At 41.7% G+C, this 20849-nt stretch overlaps 2 protein-coding genes across 8 annotated transcripts; one reads left to right on the forward strand and one right to left on the reverse strand.

The window, feature by feature from the left end:
- Positions 1-59: 59 nt before the first annotated feature.
- Positions 60-2645, reverse strand: LOC109865027 (polyadenylate-binding protein-interacting protein 2-like). Its single transcript, XM_020453143.2, has 4 exons — positions 2485-2645; positions 2021-2189; positions 1657-1833; positions 60-833 (listed from the first exon to the last, which is right to left on the reverse strand). Exons 2-4 carry the CDS (start codon positions 2156-2158, stop codon positions 777-779), a joined length of 372 nt encoding a protein of 123 aa, XP_020308732.1. The 5' UTR covers positions 2159-2189; positions 2485-2645; the 3' UTR covers positions 60-776.
- LOC109865018 (matrin-3-like) lies at positions 2560-20403 on the forward strand. 7 transcript variants are annotated; one of them, XM_031798514.1, is made up of 20 exons: positions 2573-2665; positions 3698-4703; positions 5087-5148; positions 5398-5436; positions 6632-6741; positions 7444-7508; positions 7671-7787; positions 14019-14144; positions 14323-14505; positions 14649-14773; positions 14877-15540; positions 16635-16761; positions 16946-17088; positions 17196-17324; positions 17405-17527; positions 17662-17792; positions 17982-18297; positions 18741-18900; positions 19104-19219; positions 19750-20403. In XM_031798514.1, the coding sequence occupies exons 2-20, from the start codon at positions 3912-3914 to the stop codon at positions 19810-19812; spliced, it is 3591 nt and encodes a 1196-aa protein (XP_031654374.1). In that variant the 5' UTR covers positions 2573-2665; positions 3698-3911; the 3' UTR covers positions 19813-20403. The 7 variants fall into 7 exon arrangements, with proteins under 7 accessions (XP_031654377.1, XP_031654378.1, XP_031654374.1 ...); XM_020453126.2 differs by having other exon boundaries at positions 2580-2665; positions 14634-14773; XM_031798513.1 differs by lacking the exon at positions 2573-2665 and adding an exon at positions 2708-3318 and having other exon boundaries at positions 14634-14773.
- Positions 20404-20849: the final 446 nt, after the last annotated feature.

The following is a 20849-nucleotide window of genomic DNA, read 5'->3' on the forward strand; positions in this document are numbered from 1 at the left end:
TTTTTGTACAAAGTCGATTGCGGTTTGTTTACTATATGAAAACAGGGTATTCAAGAGTATACATTTATGAGGCAGCCATGTTTATTTTTTTGTGAAATCACAAATATAGATTCCATCAATATTTATTTTCAAATACTTTAAGAAAAAAAATATGTCTGTTTTTTTGTTGTATGTTTGTGCAATACTTTTGGTACATTTTTATACAGCAGTTTTCCATTTTATGTGCATTTAAAAAAAATCTAAAGTCAACATCTGCATGGCAGTAGGATATCAAGCACCTGAACGATAATGGCAGGAAGTAGAGCAATGAAAATAAAAGACTCCTTAACAGCTTCCACCCACAAGCCATAAGACCGCTGAACAATAAATCAAATGGCCACACGGACTATTTAGAATCTGCAATTCAATAAAAGGAATTCATAATGCAAACCAAGATCTAATGAAAAATGTCTTTAGATTTTTAAATGAACCACTAATTTTGATTGAACAGAAAATTATTATTTGATGGGGCAGGTATGTTAGAACTACATAGGTCTATATTATTCAAAAAGGAAACTAAAGTAAATGGTCTTCTGGCTTCTACCCTGTTTTTACATTCAGAAGAGTTACAAAAAACATATGATTTATATACACAACATTATTCAAAACGTTAAACATGCAGGGCTAGCTGGAAAACTTTGGCAACACATTAAGTGCAACAGATTAACAAAACTCAAACAGATCTTCCTACGCTGGCTTCAGTGTGGACAGATGACTTCTTCATCAGAGGACTAGTCTCAGTGCTTCAATCCTGGTACGAATTCTTGTGCTTCAGGGTTCAAATTGCTGTTAATCTAAAGAGAAAAAAACACGAGGGAAAATGTAATCAAAGCTTACAGAGATTATTCAATCCAAACAAATGGAGATGTCATAGGCCGACTATTTGTACAGCATGTTCCAGCCTGTGCCATTTTGACAAAAATCATACTTTATACTCATGCTAAAATGTTTATTCTATTCTACTGAGCCATTTACTTTCTGTTCGTATTCTTATCTTTTATTATTTCTTATTGTTGGTGCATTGTCGACAAGGAACCTGCAAGTAAGCGTTTCATTGGACGGTGTATCCCTTGTGTATCCCGTACATACGACTAATAAAACTGAATGAAACTAGAACAAGATAGCACATATATATATATCTGGGACCTAGGCTCGCCTCAGTCTGTATCACATCCGGCCGTGATTGGGAGTCCCATAGGGCGGCCACAATTGGCCCAGTGTCATCCGGGTTTGGCCGGGATAGGCCGTCATTGTAAATAAGAATTTGTTCTTAACTGACTTGCCTAGTTAAATAAAGGTAAAAAATATATATATATATATATAACCTCGGAATATATATATATATATTTTTAAATATATTTTTTTTTAAAGCCTCAGAAACACAGGCTTTTCACGAGTTGATGAGAACAGATTTGGAAGGATGGCCACACGAGACTAGCCTGGCGAGCCGATTGATCCTGCACGCTTACATGAATGGTTCCCTACACGCAGTGGTAATCAGTCTGGTATTTACGAGGCTACCGCGAAACTAGGACTAGGCCAACTAAAATGGCTACTTTCCAGACAGACTTAACTTTCATAAAACCTGGACAAACAAAACCACTCTGAAACATTTACCGCCAGGCTGTCTACGATGCCTGTGTCACTGAGGACCAGTAGGTTTAGTTGGTCCTGGAGCTGACCGAGGGTTGGAGGGAGATCTCTGGCTGGGATGAACCATTCGTTCTCCTCTTCCTCTAACATCTCCTGGAAACACTGCTCAATGAACTCCTCCTCCCACAGCTCCTCCTCGATCTGGGGGGAAAGCATTAAAAATACTTTAGACACCAAACTCTTCGTAACACTATAAATTAAATAAATAACGATACATTAGCATTACAAAAATAGGTATTTATTTGTGTGTGGTGGTGTAGGCATGAAAAATGACATAAACTAGCTACCTAACCTAGTACCTGATCAATAGGCAGAATAAGTAGAGTACCTGTCTGTTGAATTCCTCCTCGTTCTCCATCCACATGTATTCAACAAAGGGATTGTCATCATTGATAAACTGTCCATGTAGGATCAATTCTATGCTGCTGAGGCTCGGGGTATTGTTGATACGACTTGGATCTTTCATTTTGGCTGTAACGAAGACAAGGTAGCTATATCTGCAACAAAAAAAAACAGAACAACCGGAATAAGACAATATTTCAGAACACAGTAATAATAAGACACATAAATAAACAACCGACGACTAGGGGAAAAACACGCTACAGTTCAAAATGTTAACTATGACCACTGCGTAACGTTAGCTATCTACAGACACGTGTTGTCTGTCTGTCTTTGTTATTAAGACGACTCGATATAAAGTCTAAAAGCAGCAAGTAGGGACACTCATTTCTGTTGTATATGGACCACAGCAGTGCCATATATCGTTACGATATTTCAGAACGGTCAAATTACCAGAGGTGAAGTTTCAAAGCTGGAAGTGTCAGCTGAACTCTTCTTAGACCGTGAAAAAGAATGGCTGCTGAGTATGTTTGTTTACATGTTGAACGTCAGAAATGGAACGACGCGTCTGACCCTCCCACGTGGTTAGGGCGCATACTCCTTGGCTCGCTATAGCGTCACCCCCCCTGCACAGGTAAGGACAAATAAACACAGCCCCTTAACCTCGGTAAAACGTCGTTTCGAAACTAAAATAACTAACGTTACAAATTACAACTATATATTGTTTTCATAGAACTCCAATTTTTTTGTAGCATAATGTACAATCTCATCGTGAAAACATGCAGCTAGATGGCGCCATCAAATTAGCTTCGCAAACCAACTATGGCCAGAGGCCTTTCACATCAAATATGTGGTTCTGCTGTTGCATATTAACATTTAGTTAGTTGCTATCATCTTCAAACAACGTTTTTATATCTAATACGCATAGAATTCAGCAAATATGAATTCACACACTGAGTGCAAATGTGTTTGGCAGTACAGACAAAACCGCTTTTGCGGTTAGCTGCATCTCGTGGTAGCTAGCAACTTGTTTTTAAGAGGAATAGCTAATGTTGCGATACATTCTCTATACTCGTGTCTTTGCTATAGCTTGATCCAAGACTTTCCCGATCAGAGACTGGATCCAAATTCAATTTTATCACGAACCCCACTGCTCATTGTAACCTAGTAGCTACACATTTTTAGCTCTTCAATTCATGTCAAGTTGTGTCCACTGCAGTTCGGCCTATTGTTGGTCATTTGATAATGTGTGAGCATTGTCCTTGTTTTATGAAGATCAACCATGGGGTAATCTAACTTCTCTTCTGGCTATGACATACAGTTCATGATACACAGTATCTTCCTCTACTTTCGTATGAGGTCAATTCACGTCTGAATCTCATGCTGTACATTTCCCTCCTTTTCTGTGAGTTGTCTCTCTTCAATGCTTTGTAAATGATTCTTCCTGTTTCTTTCATATAAACCTAACATTCTGATTCAGAACACAGTTCAATTGACTACTATTTGAATTGGGCCCTCCTCTCCACACTTGCTATCTGTACATTGTAGGCTAACTGAACCTGTCTGCAGACAGTGTTGTTTGCACCTCCATATCCCCATGCTAACTGTGGAGGAGGGTGGCAGACAAGAACTTACACCCTACACTTTCACCATTATGTTTCTGCAGAAATATTCCATCAGATGAAGAGGAGAGTTTTCCCTTTTTCCTCATCCACGTTGACTTGTTGCCACGTCATTGTCTCTTTTTGAATTGACTGAATCTTCCCTTCGATCAAAGACTTAAATTGGCCCTCACTTTAACGGCTTCCTTATTCTGTTCTTGTACCGTGGAGTTTCACGTCGAGTTAGTTTAGAGCACGTCAGCCATTTTGAGAGTGGCCATGTCCCAGAAGATTCCATCTGATAGCTCTCAGAAAGGCTTTGCTGTGGGACGCGGGCTCCTGGCTGCTGCTGAGACCCTCAACTTCAGCATGAATGAACAGTGTTCAGACAGCCTCCATCATGGCTCAACCTCCAGACAGTTGCACAGCATGTCCTCAGGTATGGGTGGTGGTGAGGGCGACCATGACCCCCAGCTGTCCCGTCGTGGTGGCGGCCACATTGGCAACTCCATGAAGCTATTTGCCAGCTTGGGCCTGTCGCCCGCAGACCTAGACGTGCTGGCACAGATCCCAGAAGAAAACATTAGTGTGGAGTCCTTGCCTCAACTTATAATGCAGCTTAAGAACCGGAAGGTGGATTCTGACAGACGCATGGCAGGCAACTCTAGAGGGGACCTGTCCGGGCTCTCCTCTGAGCCCTCCTACAGAGCCAGCAGAGACAACTGGGATGACATGCGTGTTGGAAGACTGGGTGGTTCCATGGGGCAAGCTTCGGCCCACGCTCAGCAAGGAGACTTGGGCTACAATTCCATCCAAGACACTCCAGCTGGAAGGTATGAACTCGACTATGGCCACGGCAGTGGTGGAAGAGATCCAGGGTGGTATTCAGATCTTTCCCGTGATCGCTACAGCGGTATGGGCATGGGTCCCCCTTCAGCGGCAGACAGTGTCTTTATGACCAGGAGAATGGGATCCCCGTCCCAAGGCAAAGTGCAGGACTTCTTAGGAGTTATACCTCACATGTTTCCCCATGTGTGTTCTCTTTGTGATTTTGACGTGCATTCTACCATGGTGAGTAGTAACTCCAATTCCTTTTCCACTTTACCTGTCTGTTTCATCCATCCACACACACTGTCTACTCTGATCTCAGTTTGATTGCTGCTGTCATGCACGCACGGACACTTTTTCAATTCAAGACCAGAATTTATGATCAAATCTTTTATATATTTCTATTATCAACTGATGAAAGCCAATCCTACAGTACACTAAGTAATGATTCAACAGGTCTGTTTTATAGTAGCATCCTATCTCCACTTATTCAGCTTCTTTCTCCTTTTGAAGAGCCATAGTTGAATCACCCTTTTGCTTTCTAATTGGTGTGGGAGCCAATTAATGTATACAGTGTATGTCTTCAGTAAATCAGTCACTCATCCAGTGGTTGTCTTGGTCTGCAGGAGTGGAACCAGCACACTGATGGATTACGCCACACAGAAAACCAGAGGCTCCTCCTGCAAATGTAAGTTACTCTTTCTATTCAAACACACTACGTTATGTATAGGCCTTTTAGCAACGAGGTTATTTTCATTAATGTTCAGATAAACACTGAAGAAGGTGATACACACTGAAACAACTTTTCTCCTGCCTGTTGTAAAAGAATGGGGGGGGGGGGAAGAAAGGATCTTTTTTGGAGTTTTGTCTTATAATAAAGATATGTGCTACCACCAGCCATTTAAAAAAAAAAACAATATTCTCCCATGATCTTTAGGTACCCAGAATGGGATCCACACATGGCCACAAGCAGAGGGTATGTGTGTCTCCCGCGCACACACACGCAGACAAACGCTCTCTCTTTCTTGGGCTCCCGAATGGCGCAGCGGTCTGAGACACTGCATCTCAGTGCTAGAGGCGTCACTACATACACCCTGGTTCAAATCCAGGCTGTATCACAACCGGCCGTGATTGGGAGTCCTATAGGGCGACACACAATTGGCCCAGCTTTGTCCTGGTTTGGCCGGTGTAGGCCGTCATTCTAAATAAGAATTTGTGCTGAACTGACTTGCCTAGTTAATAAAAAAAATCACACACACACATGACGGTTGTTTAACATGTTTGCAAATATTATCCAAAGAGTTTATAAAGAACATAAGAACTTGGTAAACCAGAACTTTTCAGGTGTTTTGATTTTAAAGAGCAACTACCCCTAAAAAACAACTTCTCATTTTGAAAACAGGCTGTGTGGCATCAATATGAGTGTGAAACATTTATTCGAATGTCAAAATATACTACAAAGTGTAAATAGAATAATTTTGGTCATAAAGTCAGTCTTTTCCAAAACAAGGTTTTGTGAGACTTGTAGTCGTGATAGCATCACAACATAAATGAAAGTTGGCTTTGTTTTAATCCTACCCACAGCTGGCAGCACACTAGTAATCATCAATTCGGAGTGCAGCTGCATGCCACCCAATAGTAATGCCTGTGGTAAATCAGGGTTGACTTTGGATATCCCTATGGGGCTAGTTGGGGGCCATCGGTAAATTACACAATGTTCATGGGACAATATGTTAAAATCCAAATAGCTCCAAATTTCAATGACTTAAAAACCTCAAATATTGACAGCATTTAATGAGAACTAAAAGGTATGCAACATGAAAATATTGTCTCATTTACATTGTGTAATTTATTTGACGGTCCCTAACTAGCCCCGGAGATAGGCTATCCAAAGTCAAACCAAATTTACCACGGTCGCACACCAGACGGCTAAAGTTAATTGTGGAAATAATTTGTCTTAACTCTTCCCATCTGCGAACACACACGAGACACCCACATCAAACCACACCCTGAAACCAACTCGCCTTTGAATTCAGTAATGGCCGCTACCATTTCTTAATTAACCAAATCTAAAATTAGGCTAAATCAGGAAGTGCAGTTGCACATTTAAATACGTGGATGAATCAGCCTTGTATAATAGTAGACTGAATCTCATGTTTGTCCCTTTTCAGCGGTGGGTCTCATCTACAGGAGACCACCAATCAATCAGCCAGTCTCCTGGGACCAATCCCCATGGGCGGTGGGCAGCAGGCTGGAGGAGGCCGCATGAGCTCCGGCTGGGGTAATGCTGTGTTTGTGTGAAAGATTACGTCTGTGTCTGAAATGGCACCCTATTCCATTTTAGTGCACTACTTTTGATTAGGGTCCCATAGGGCCATCTGGCCAAAAGTAGTGCACTACTTCCTTAATGGGCTCTGGTCAAAAGTAGGGAATAGGGTGCCTTTTCGCACGCAACCAATGTATGCTTATTCCTGTCACTTACTGGTGAATTTCTGTATTCATTATCATGTAATCATTATCATTAAAGGCCTAGTTCACCCAAATGACATATTGGCTTCCTGACCCTGTAGTCTCTATAGACAAAGTAAGTTATCAATCCATGTTTGCTTTTGGTTAGCTGACCAGCTGTTGTAATTTCAGTGACTGTGGGTCCTTGAAAGCCGTATATACATACAGTGCCTTGCGAAAGTATTCGGCCCCCTTGAACTTTGCGACCTTTTGCCACGTTTCAGGCTTCAAATAATTTTGCACGCCCAATTTTTCAGTTTTTGATTTGTTACAAAAGTTTGAAATATCCAATAAATGTCGTTCCACTTCATGATTGTGTCCCACTTGTTGTTGATTCTTCACAAAAAAAATACAGTTTTATATCTTTATGTTTGAAGCCTGAAATGTGGCAAAAGGTCGCAAAGTTCAAGGGGGCTGAATACTTTCGCATGGCACTGTATATATAAAAGCCCTGTGTTGTTATTATTTATTTTAGGTGGTGGTGCTGGATCTAATGTTGGATCAGGCAAGCCACATCAACACTCTATGGCACTTAAGCAGGTAATGTGTTTTATTTGTCAAATTATCTTGATAAAATACGATTCTATTTACTGTAATGCAGTGGCCAAGGAACTCTTCCTCAAATCAACATGTATTTACTGGTGGGCCTTTGGTGTGAAAGTGATGGAGTCAACCTGTTTTGTAAACTGTTCTCCTCATCAGATCAGAAGCAAAGTAGTGGTGGCCAAATATGACAGGAGTCCTCTGTCTAACAAAGCCCTGTTCGCCCTGGCTGAACCCTTTGGAACTCTCTGTGAACACCTGGTTCTGAAGAACAAGGTAAAGCACGACACTTTGTGCCTGAGGTCTTATTTATACATTTCTCACTAAATCCTGGCGTACGTGGTGATTCTAGGGTTTGCGTGCTCAACAAATGATTGCGATTTATCAAACTGTCGCACGCAACATATGTTTTCCATTGATATGTCAGAGCCATACTATATTTCTGCATTCGTGAGTAAGCGTTACAACCTTGCCTAGAAATGCCCTCCATTCACCTTTTATGGTATCAAAAACGCCTTCCATTCACCTTTTATGGTATCAAAAACACCTTCCATTCACCCTTTTCGTGGTATCAAAAACGCCCTCCATTCACCCTTTTCGTGGTAACAAAAACACCCTCCATTCACCCTTTTCGTGGTAACAAAAACACCCTCCATTCACCTTTTAATGGTAACAAAAACACCCTCCATTCACCTTTTAATGGTAACAAAAACACCCTCCATTCACCTTTTAATGGTAACAAAAACACCCTCCACTCACCTTTTCGTGGTAACAAAAACACCCTCCTTTCACCCTTTTCGTGGTAACAAAAACGCTCTCATTTGCTCTATGATTTGGAACAGAACCATGACAGTTTCTAAAGCGCAATGACAAATTATCACATTTCTGTAGTTTTTTTTGCAGTGGCTTTGAAACTAAAATGCATGCCGCCTATAGAGGGCGCCAAACACTGGCTGCACATTCTCTAAGAGTTATTGGCCTATTGAACCATTTTAAAGTAAATGCTACAGACAACACTTCTATACAAAAATATGAATTGTTGTTCAATATTTACTTTATCAATACGTTGTTTTTCTGTCTCCTGCCTTGACGCTGTCACACCTATCGCACAGCAATACTGTAGCCTACCCGTACTGTCAGAGGCTACTGGTCTATTTACTTAAGTGCATGGTTGGCTATTGATTAAGCGATGGCTAAATGGTAGCATGTTTGGCTATTGTATAAGCGTAGGCTAAATGGTAGCATGTTTGGCTATTGAATGAGCGATGGCTAAATGGTAGCATGTTTGGCTATTGAATGAGCGATGGCTAAATGGTAGCATGTTTCGCAATTGAATAAGCGATGGCTAAATGGTCGCATGGTTGGCTAGTGAATGAGCGATGGCTAAATGGTAGCATGGTTGGCTATTGAATGAGTGATGGCTAAATGGTCGCATGGTTGGCTAGTGAATGAGCGATGGCTAAATGGTAGCATGGTTGGCTAGTGAATGAGCGATGGCTAAATGGTAGCATGGTTGGCTAGTGAATGAGCGATGGCTAAATGGTAGCATGGTTGGCTAGTGAATGAGCGATGGCTAAATGGTAGCATGGTTGGCTATTGAATGAGTGATGGCTAAATGGTAGCATGGTTGACTAGTGAATGAGCGATGGCTAAATGGTAGCATGGTTGGCTAGTGAATGAGCGATGGCTAAATGGTAGCATGGTTGGCTAGTGAATGAGCGATGGCTAAATGGTAGCATGGTTGGCTAGTGAATGAGCGATGGCTAAATGGTCGCATGGTTGACTAGTGAATGAGCGATGGCTAAATGGTAGCATGGTTGGCTAGTGAATGAGCGATGGCTAAATGGTAGCATGGTTGGCTAGTGAATGAGCGATGGCTAAATGGTAGCATGGTTGGCTAGTGAATGAGCGATGGCTAAATGGTAGCATGGTTGGCTAGTGAATGAGCGATGGCTAAATGGTAGCATGGTTGGCTAGTGAATGAGCGATGGCTAAATGGTAGCATGGTTGGCTATTGAATGAGTGATGGCTAAATGGTAGCATGGTTGACTAGTGAATGAGCGATGGCTAAATGGTAGCATGGTTGGCTAGTGAATGAGCGATGGCTAAATGGTAGCATGGTTGGCTAGTGAATGAGCGATGGCTAAATGGTAGCATGGTTGACTAGTGAATGAGCGATGGCTAAATGGTAGCATGGTTGGCTAGTGAATGAGCGATGGCTAAATGGTAGCATGGTTGGCTAGTGAATGAGCGATGGCTAAATGGTAGCATGGTTGGCTAGTGAATGAGCGATGGCTAAATGGTAGCATGGTTGACTAGTGAATGAGCGATGGCTAAATGGTAGCATGGTTGGCTAGTGAATGAGCGATGGCTAAATGGTAGCATGGTTGACTAGTGAATGAGCGATGGCTAAATGGTAGCATGGTTGGCTAGTGAATGAGCGATGGCTAAATGGTAGCATGGTTGGCTAGTGAATGAGCGATGGCTAAATGGTAGCATGGTTGGCTAGTGAATGAGCGATGGCTAAATGGTAGCATGGTTGGCTAGTGAATGAGCGATGGCTAAATGGTAGCATGGTTGGCTAGTGAATGAGCGATGGCTAAATGGTAGCATGGTTGGCTAGTGAATGAGCGATGGCTAAATGGTAGCATGGTTGGCTAGTGAATGAGCGATGGCTAAATGGTAGCATGGTTGGCTAGTGAATGAGCGATGGCTAAATGGTAGCATGGTTGGCTAGTGAATGAGCGATGGCTAAATGGTAGCCTAATAAATATTGTGTAGCGGGAATTAGTGATGCACCGATATTACATTTTTGGCTGATACCGATATCAGATTTTTTTCTTGCCAACAAAAAAACGATACCGATAACCCATATTTAACATTTTAGCAACCTTTTAATCATTCTAGTTAAATAGTTAACACACACATGGACACAAGTCACTGCATCTCAGTTCAAGAGGCATCACTACAGTCCCTGGTTCGAATCCTGGCTGTATCACATCCGGCCATGATTGGGAGTCCCATAGGGCGACGCACAATTGGCCCAGCGTCGTCCGTGTTTGGCCGGGGTAGGCCGTCAATGTAAATAAAAATGTGTTTTTGACTGACTTGCCTTGTTAAATAAAGGTTACACACACCACACACACACCACACACACACCACACACACACACACACACACACACACACACACACCACACCGACCAAATAGTTATTTTGTTGCCATTTACGTATGTCCCCATTACCAGTAAAACATCATCAAAATCTTTTTCTTTAACTTACTTGCTGTGCTGTTTCGTTGTTCATTTGTTCAGTTGTTTCATTCTCAACCAGGATTTCTATGAAACGTTGTTTGGGTCTTTGCGTGTCAAATAACACGTCAAATATGCTTGTTGACCAATCAGGACCTGAATAACTGTACATCACATAATAATTTAACTTGTTGACCAATCAGGACCTGAATAACTGTACATCACATAATAATTTAACTTGTTGACCAATCAGGACCTGAATAACTGTACATCACATAATAATTTAACCCGTTCATTAATTTTCTTATGTAGTTATTACACATGGATTACACTATCACTCGTATTTCATGTCACAACGATTCATCGAGATGTGTGCTATGATGCTGGTAAAGTTGTCTGGCACACCTGGTCATTCAAAAAAAAGCTAGCTAGCTCATACACCCTTAGTACTGCTCCTGTGCCCCGTTACCACCCTGCACTCTCCAATCAACAGACAATCTCGGCAGGGCTGGGCACCTTTTGACATGCTGACATATTGAGTTTCTTTTTAAAGTAGATGTTACTGGGTGTTTGCTTTTTGCCCTGATCCTGTTGTTCTTTCTCGCTTTAGAGACACACACACACATCTGAATGTTCCCCGAAAGCATAGCAACATAGCATCTGTTTCAGTAGCTATATAGTTAGCTAGCTAGCTAACTATATAGCTAGGTGTAATCTTAAATAACCCTAATTTATAAGACAGTTCTTATTTGATTAATGGTGGTCGGACACATCTATGTGAAGCTAGCCACAATAAGGATTAGCCACTATAGTGGACTTCAAAATAATGTAATTGACAGTGATGCAAGTGCATACAATAAGTAATACATAATTTAATAGATCATGCTAAACAAGGTTGGAATGTTGTTATATAAAATCAACGAAAGACGTTAATTTGTTAATTTGACAAAAAATCTGTTGAAATCACACTGGATGTATTATACTTTAGAATTGCATTGTGGGGCATCCTTATTTCACTGTACAGCCTTACCTATGGATTGTGGATCGATGACATGGGGCATCAGTCTACTCAGTGACACCCAGAGAACATTAGCATTGTAGCTCTTATTGCAGGACTCTGAAACAACTGTGAATTGAGCCACATTTATTGTCAACCTATGTGTATTGAACACTATTCTTGAGGAAAAACAATACCGTTTTGGAGTCTGAAAACTCTGAGGAGGACATTGGGAAAATACATATTGGGTATTAAGTAGACTGATACCCCATTTCATTGATCCCCAATCCTTAGGTAAAGCTGTTCAGTGCAATATGAATGTCAATACACACAATAGGCTGACTGGGGAGGTGATTTCACACAGTCACAGTCCCGCGATAAGAACTACAACGCTAATATTTGCATAAACTCTTCACCATTGTGTTCTGTGGGTGTCACTGAGTAGACTGATACCCCATTTCATTGCTTCACATTCCAACCTTGTTTAACATGATCTAGTGTAAATATGACATGATTCCACCAATTGTAACCTTCTGCATCACTTTCAAAAGAGGTACTTTTCTTTTAAAGGCAAACTACAAATTCCACTATTGTGCCTAATCCTTATTGTGGCTAGCTTAACAACACATAACCTGATCCGGTCGAGCCCCACTAGCTAGATGAAGCTAGCTGGCTGTTTATAATGTTAGCTTTGGACAACATGGTTATGTAGCTGGCTAGCTATTTATTTTCATGAACTGAAGTTCAATTTCAATAGGCAAACAACAAGTGGCAATCTAGCTAATACTATCATTGCTAAGAATAGCTAAGAATGAGAATAATTAAAATGACTGCAGTTTCTACTGGTCACTGTTTTCAGGCTGGTTGTATTGGTGTTAGCTAGGTATCAAGCTAAAGCTAGCTAGCTATCCCAGAAGTTGCGGTCGAACAAATAATGCTTTATTACCAACGTGGTATTGTAAACACATCGTTCGTGGCCCGGTGTTTGCTTGTTGGCAGACTTTTGTACAGCTTTATCAGTGCTACTGATAGTAGTGGTGGCGCTTGGCTTTGAATGTGCAAATTCAGAACACACATCATTATATAATAGAACTGTGTTTTTTGACGCCCCAAATTAAAAGCTTATTTAACGTGTTAAATAGTGTTATTTGACGTATCTTTTTTGACGTGCAAAGACCCAAACGGCGTTCCGTAGTATGTCGTGAGGCTAATAGCAGTGACGCTATTACTGTGTAACTCCGGTAGGGAAACATCTGAACAATAGCGCACTTGCTAACGGTAATGTGTACCGGTGCTTGACCAGTCGGCGAAAGCCAACATCACCCACGACAGAGAACGGTTGATTGTCAAGGGCAATGAATTCCATTATCTTGGCATTAATGGATTTCGTCTTTGAGTTGTCTCGCTGAAAATGTTCTTACTCTTTCAAATGACTGCTGGATTTGTTGACTGCTCGATCCACACAGCAGACATTGTGGGCTAGGTTAGGAACGCTGTGTTGCACGTGTAGCGCAAAATTGTACTTGGCTACCCTGGGGTGGCACACCACACACACACACACACACACACACACACACACACACACACACACACACACACACACCACACTGACCAAATAGTTATTTTGTTGCCATTTACGTATGTCCCCCCCCCCCCAAAAAAAGGATTTGTTCTTAACTGACTTGCCTAGTTAAAGGTCAAATAAAGGTTCATATAAAAAAATAAAAAATGTACCTATGTTATACTAATATATATATATATACTATATAGTATAGTATAACATAGGTACATTTTTTATTTTTTATACCCTCCGGTGTATATATATATATATCGGTGAACATATCGGAATCGGCCGATATTAGCTAAAAATGCCAACATCAGTATCGGCCCGATGTCTAGCTGAAGCCGGCTTTGATAACGTTTTTTCACATCGACGTTAAACTAGACATCGGGCCGATACTGATGTTGGCATTTTTAGCTAATATCGGCCGATTCCGATATGTTCACCGATATATCGTGCATCCCTGGTGGGAATAAACCAGTAATGTATTACAATACAATGGAAATCAATGTATCACAATGCGAACTCTACTTTGAATAACAGAGTAACTGTCTGTGAAGATTTAGGTTTATAAATAAATAAATAACCTAAAACTTGTTCTTTATTGCCCCATTTAACAGAAGTAAACAGATGGTGTTGTATTAGAGCACCTGCTGACTGGTCCTGTAGGGTTCATGATGTGTATTCCTACTCCCACAGGCCTTTTTAGAAATGGAGACTCATAAGGAAGCTAGGGATGTGGTGAGCTACTACCAGCAGAACCCAGCGCTGTTGTATGGGAAACAAATCACCTTATATCTGTCCAAGGAACTCCTGGTGATTCAGGTAATATTGGAATGCCCTTATTCATCTATTTTCATTCCTTTTGCCTGTATCGATCTGCTGTGTAGATTGAAATACTTCAAATCGCTCAACTGCGTTTCTAACTTCGCTGACCGTTAACGACCCCAGTGATCATGCACGCAGATCGGTACACGTAATATGTTCCTCTCTCTGAATACAGAAAGACCGCAGAACTGAGAGAATCAACCGAGAGGCGAAACAAGGCAAAGAGCCGGCGGCGGCGAACCAATCGCAGGTAGTCTTCTTCTCCAACTTGCCGCGTGAGAACGAGAAGAAGCAGGAACTCCTCACCATCGCGCGGCGCTTCGGCATCGTAAAGAAACACTTGTTTCTAACTGAAGAGGTAAAAGTCTACTCTTCTGTTTGTATAAAAATCATACTAATGTTAAGGATAAAAGCATCTTGCTAAATTGCACAGTATTTTTTATTTTGTTTCTGGATGTGTCATGAATGCTTAAAATGTATCGTTAGCGTTCGTCTTCCAAGGCTTTTGTTCAGCTGGGGTCTGCGGAGGATGCTGAGATGTTGGTGAAGTACCACACTCTGAATCCACTGACCATCCAGGGAAAGTGTGTCCGTTTAAACATCTGTACCAAGTACAAGACCTTAAAGTAAGAATTCCCAAGATTCATTGCTTCATTATCAAATTAGAGGACTTAGTTGTCCTTTTTTCCCACAGAGCTTTATGGACTGATTTTTGTCTGTCTGTAACAGTGTGAATAATCGCTCCAACAAACTGATGGATGACAAGAGAAGGAGAAGGAGCAGTAGTACTGGACCCAAAGACAAATCTTCCTCCTCCAAGAGCACCAAATCTTCCTCTTCTTCTAGCAGCAAAGCCAAAGAGGACAGGAAGGAACCACCAAAAGGAGAGGACCGCGATGCAGGGAGAGAGGGAGAGGGGTCAGGGAGAGAGGGAGAGGGGTCAGGGAGAGAGGGAGTGGGGTCAGAGGATGTGGTGGCTGGTGTGATGGAGGGAGATAAAGCTGAGGAGTACGAAGGAGAGGGAGACCAGGGTTCACATGATGTTGGGCCGTCAGCGGACAATGCTGAAGCCGTGACGGAAGACCCAGAGACTGCTGCCAACGCCAGTCTGGAATCGCAGGAGGAGAAGGAACCTGCTCCGGACTCAGACGACATTCCGAGCACTGCCAAGGGTCTGAGCAGTAGTGATGTCACAGAGAAGGCTGAGGGGTCAGAGGTGGAGGAGGGGACTGTGCCTGGTGCAGAGGAGAAAGCAGAGGGAGAGCCTGAGAGTGAACAGATGGAAACTGAAGCCACTACAGATGAGCCAGAGACAGAGGTCAAGGTTGACTCGCCGTCGACAGAGCCAGCAGAGAGCTCAGAGATGCATGAAGAACAGCTACCTGCAGATCAGGTAGGTCAACAACAGAAAACTTTTATAGTTCAAGAAAATATTATATTTGTCTTGTTTACAAGTTGGTGCTACTCTTGTGTTTTGTTCTGTGAGACAACTCACAAGTCCTCAACTTGCAGCTTCATTAAATAGTACCCACAAAACACCAGTCTCAACGTCAACAGTGAAGAGGCGCCTCCGGGATGCTGGGCTTCTAGGCAGAGTTGCAAAGAAATAGCCATATCTCAGACTGGCCAATAGAAAGAAAAGATTAAGATGGGCCAAAGAACACAGACACTGGACAGAGGAACTCTCCCTAGAAGCCCAGCATCCCAGAGGCGCCTCTTCACTGTTGACGTTGAGACTGGTGTTTTGTGGGTACTATTTAATAAAGCTGCAAGTTGAGGACTTGTGAGGCGTCTGTTTCTCAAACTAGACACGAATGTACTTGTCCTCTTGCTCAGTTGTGCACCGGGGCCTCCCACTCCTCTTTCTATTCTGGTTAGAGCCAGTTTGTGCTGTTCTGTGAAGGGAGTAGTACACAGCGTTTTACGAGATCTTCAGTTTCTTGGCAATTCCTCGCATGGAATAGCCATCATTTCTCAGAACAAGAATAGACTGATGAGTTTCAGAAGAAAGTTATTTATTTCTGGGTGTTTTGAGCCTGTAATCGAACCCACAAATGCTGATGCTCCAGATACTCAACTAGTCTAAAGAAGGCTAGTTTTATTGCTTATTTAATCAGGACAACCGTTTTCAGCTGTGCTAACATAGTTGCAAAAGGGTTTTCTAATGATCAATTTGCCTTTTACAATGATAAACTTGGATTAGCTGACACAACGTGCCATTGGAACACAGGAGTGATGGTTGCTGATAATGGGCCTCTGTACGCCTAGATATTCCATAAAAAATCTCTGCCGTTTCCGGCTACAATAGTCATTTACAAAGATTAACAATGTCTACACTGTATTTCTGATCAATTTGATGTTATTTTAAATGGACAAAAAACGTGCTTTTCTTTCAAAAACAAGAACATTTTTAAGTGACTCCAAACTTTTGAACGGTAGTGAACATGTAACTAATATGTTGACATACATGTTGTTTGTTTCCGTCAGGAGGAGGGCAGCATGGAGCAGGACTTCCCAGAGAACATGGATGACTTTGTGACTCTGGATGAGCTGGCAGAGGACGAGGACTTGGAGAGACAGGACTCCTCATCCAAAGAAAAGTACTCATCTTCAGGTAAACAACATTAACTTCACCTCTAGCATGATGTATGATCATTTCATTTAGGATGATTGATTGACAGCGTCTGTGGAATTGAAAACCATTGCTACAGTGTCGACCCACATGAAAATAAACTACATTAACTATTGTTGGAAAAGTAAACTGTTGTGTAATTGTCGCTCTCATTCTCTCTTTGCAGGAAGCTCTAAGAAAATTGGGGGATTGAGAGTGGTCAACGTTGTGGGATTTAAACGAGCCTATGGTTTCCTGAACGAGATCTTGGCGCTGGCCAAACCCTTCGGTACTGTAGTTCAGCACCTGGTGCTTGACGTGAGACCTGAGGTAAAGTTAGTTGGTTGATTTGATGAGTTAATTAACTTGACGGTGAATCAAAAACAGTATGACGGTCAACATCTAACCACTGCGTATCTTTTTGTTGGTGAATCTAGGCCTTTCTGCAACTCACTTCGGAAGAAGAGGCCAAAGCAATGGTCAATTTCTACAGTGGGAATGTAACACCGTCTGTGTGTGGGAAATCTGTGAAAATCTACCATTCACAGACATACGCTACCATCCAGGTGAGCTCCGTACCTGCAGATTCAGTTTGCCAGCCTTCTACTGTAGAAGTTGTTTGTCATGTTTGTTGTTCTTCTTGCAGAGTGGGAGAGTGGTATACGTGGGACAGATTCCCCACTTCAAATCCTCTGACGCCTCCCTCCTGAAAATCGCTGAACCGTTTGGCAAAGTGAGACGCTATTTTCTGAACAGATCTCGCAACGAGGTAATTAAATGTGAATTCAATATTTTTTTGTTCTCTCTTCAGCTACAGAGCTTCTTGGAATGCCTCATGGGTGAATAAGTGGGATACGGTAGAAATCACATATTTATTTTGTATGTTTATTCTTTAATTTCTAGTGTTTCATTGAAATGGAACGTGGAGAGGACGCTGAGAGAATGGCTGACACCTACAAGGACACGCCCCCTAAATTGGAAGGCAAGAGGCTAACAGTGTACGTGAGCAGGAAGTACAAACAACTCAAATACGGGTGAGTCAAACTAAACAACAGTTGGTGTATTTGCTGTGAGCGTTGTACACTTCAACTGGTTATTTTTGTCACTACTAAATACTTATCTTTGTACTGTATGTAATGTAAAATATGTCATGTGCTTAAACTAAATTGCCCTTCTGGGGACAATAAAGTTGAATTGAAATGAAATGCTCTTTCCCACACTAGACACCGACCACCAGCCCCTGACTCTGAGGAGAAGAAGAGGTCGTCGAAGAGGGAGCGATCAGGCAGTGAAACAAGCTCCCACAGGAGCTCCGCGGCCAAAAGCTCAGCCAAACAGGATGAAGAACCTCCAGTCAAGAAGTCCAGAGAGGAGACAGCGTCTTCATCAACAGACGAGCCTGAGAAAGAAGACGAGGAGAAGATGGTGGATGAGTCCACTGAGCAGAGTGAGGTAGAGGCTAGGAAGGAGGAGGAGGCCCAGGGGGAATACGGTCAACCCTCTGAGAACTTGGCTGTACACGAAATAGACACTGACTTGGTAAGTTTGTCTGGTCTAGGTTGTTCTGATATGGCACCATATTCACTATAGTGTATTACTACGGCTCACAGTCCTACTGGGCTTTGGTCAAATGTAGTTCGCTGTCATCATCAGCAATCCCTCAATGATGATCTGACGGGGAATATGATGTAAACTCGAAATGACACAACGACAAGGTTCCAGTTTAACAAAGTTTACTAAACCGTATGAACCACCCTCAAAGGTCGCCATTACACTCGAGGCCAGGTCCATTAACCACTAGACTTCCTGCGCAATGCGCACTCTTGACTGAGTGATAGCCCCGTAATAACAGAAATATTGCGACACTTAAAACATGAACTTAACATATGACACCATTTTGGGATGTAACCCCAGGCCGTTTTTAGTTTGTCAACCAAAAGTAGTATTTTAAGGAACTGACACTCTATTGCTCTACACCATAGGACATCAAAACAGAGGAAAACGAGGCGCCCATTTCCATACTGAGTGTGAGGAGCGTTGAGGAGAATGGAGAGACTGCCAGCACACCATCTCAGGCTGAGGGGAAGGTTTCATCAACCAGCCCGGTTCCTCTGGGGCCGTATGAGCCTAACAACCCAGTGGGTAAGGACATGCTCAGATTAATACTCTTTAGAGGGAATGGGGTTTCTATGTGTTTAGTAAGACCGTTTTTAACGATATATAAAATAACTTGTCTTTTTCCGTGAGACAACTTCTTGTCTAAAAAAAAACCCATTAGAACTATATATGTACTGTATATTACACACGTTACATCCCAACATCATAGTGACTCTGTCTGATTGCAGGTGTGGAATATGTGAAGATGGGGTACTACTGTAGAGTCTGTTTCCTGTTCTATTCCAATGAGGAGACGGCCAAGAAGGTTCACTGCAGCAGTCAATCTCACTACCAAAAACTCAAGGTATATAGAATATTTTAGTCAATTAGCAGATATACCAAAAATATCTGAGCAGTCATTTAAAGCTCTAACACAACACACACCAATACGTCTCTCACTTGGTATCAAACTGTGTTCAGCTTAAGAACAATTATATATATCCTCTCTCTCTCTATATATCCTCATATATATCCTCTCTCTCTCTCTATATATATATATCCTCTCTCTATATATATATCCTCTCTCTCTATATATATCCTCATATATATACTCTCTCTCTCTCTATATATATATCCTCTATATATATATCCTCTCTCTATATATATATCCTCTCTCTATATATTAATCCTCTCTCTATATATATATCCTCTCTCTATATATATATGTATGTATGTATGTATGTATGTATGTATGTATGTATGTATGTATGTATGTATGTATGTATGTATGTATGTATGTATGTATGTATGTATGTATGTATGTCCTCTCTCTCTATATAGATATGTATGTATATATATCCTCTGAAACCTAAATGTTGTCCCTTTTATTTTCAGAAACATCTGGAAAAAGAGAAGGTCAAAGCTCAAAGTAGCACAGAGATGAAGACTCCCGTGTAGGATAATTACACGTGTCGAACTGTTTGTTGATCAAGTGTTCATGCATGGATATAGTTAGTTTGTAACCCTAGAGTGGATGTTTCAGGAGTTTATTTTTAGGCTTTCATGTTTAGCTATGCAGCTTGAACTTGAACTTTTAACCAATAACAGCACCGTAACAGCACCGTAACAGGAAGAACCAACTATGAAGGGATCTGGAGAATGTTATGAGTTTTGTATGCCTGGTTTTGTTTAATGTTTTCTGACAACTCATCTTGCTATAAATGTAAGTGCGAGATGCATTTTGGATTTATATTAGAAGTCGTAGGCCTACATCTCTGTAGCTGGTCTTTCTGAATGGTCACCAACTGTCGTGTGATGCGGAGATGAGGAAACACTGTAACCAGTTATGGTAGGGAGTCTAAAGAAAGGAGTTTGGTTGATCATTTTAACTTCTAGATGCCTCCCATGCAGACGTTCAGATAATTGCATTACTTGGTTGAGGAGGAAGTATACTGTACACAAATATCAACGTAACATGTAAAGTGTTGGTCCCATATTTCATGAGCTGAAATAAAAGATCCCAGACGTTTTTCCAACCATACCCACAAATAGCTTATCGTGCACAAATTTTGTTTACATCCATGTTAGTGAGTATTTCTCCTTAGCCACGATAATCCACCCACCTGACAGGTGTGTCATATCAAGAAGCTGATTTAAACGGCATGATCATTACACAGTGCTGGGGACAATAAAAGGCCACTCTAAAATGTGCAGTTGTCACACAACAGAATGCAACAGAAGTTTGGCATGTGAAATTGGAATGAATGTCCACTAGAACTGTTGCCAAAGAATTTAATGTTAATTTCTCTACCGTAAGCCTCCAACCTCATTTCAGGGAACTTGGCAGTACGTCCAACCGGCCTCACAACCGCAGACCACATGTAACCACGCCAGCCAAGGAACTCTGGGCTATTTCACCTGCAGGATCATCTGACCAGCCACCCGGACAGCTGATGAAATTTGATTTGCACAAATGAAGAAATTCTGCACAAACT

Source organism: Oncorhynchus kisutch, linkage group LG19 (genome assembly GCF_002021735.2).
Source record: "Oncorhynchus kisutch isolate 150728-3 linkage group LG19, Okis_V2, whole genome shotgun sequence".
NCBI lineage: Eukaryota > Metazoa > Chordata > Actinopteri > Salmoniformes > Salmonidae > Oncorhynchus > Oncorhynchus kisutch.

Coding starts and splice junctions, on each gene's coding strand:
- LOC109865018 (XM_020453126.2), top strand. CDS start 3,912: ATGTCCCAGAAGATTCCATCTGATAGCTCTCAGAAAGGCTTTGCTGTG. Junction 17,528..17,661: donor TGAACAGATCTCGCAACGAG/GTAATTAAATGT, acceptor TTTAATTTCTAG/TGTTTCATTGAAATGGAACG. Junction 17,793..17,981: donor TACAAACAACTCAAATACGG/GTGAGTCAAACT, acceptor TTCCCACACTAG/ACACCGACCACCAGCCCCTG.
- LOC109865027 (XM_020453143.2), bottom strand. CDS start 2,158: ATGAAAGATCCAAGTCGTATCAACAATACCCCGAGCCTCAGCAGCATA. Junction 1,834..2,020: donor AGGAGGAATTCAACAGACAG/GTACTCTACTTA, acceptor CTTTCCCCCCAG/ATCGAGGAGGAGCTGTGGGA. Junction 834..1,656: donor GCATCGTAGACAGCCTGGCG/GTAAATGTTTCA, acceptor TTTTCTCTTTAG/ATTAACAGCAATTTGAACCC.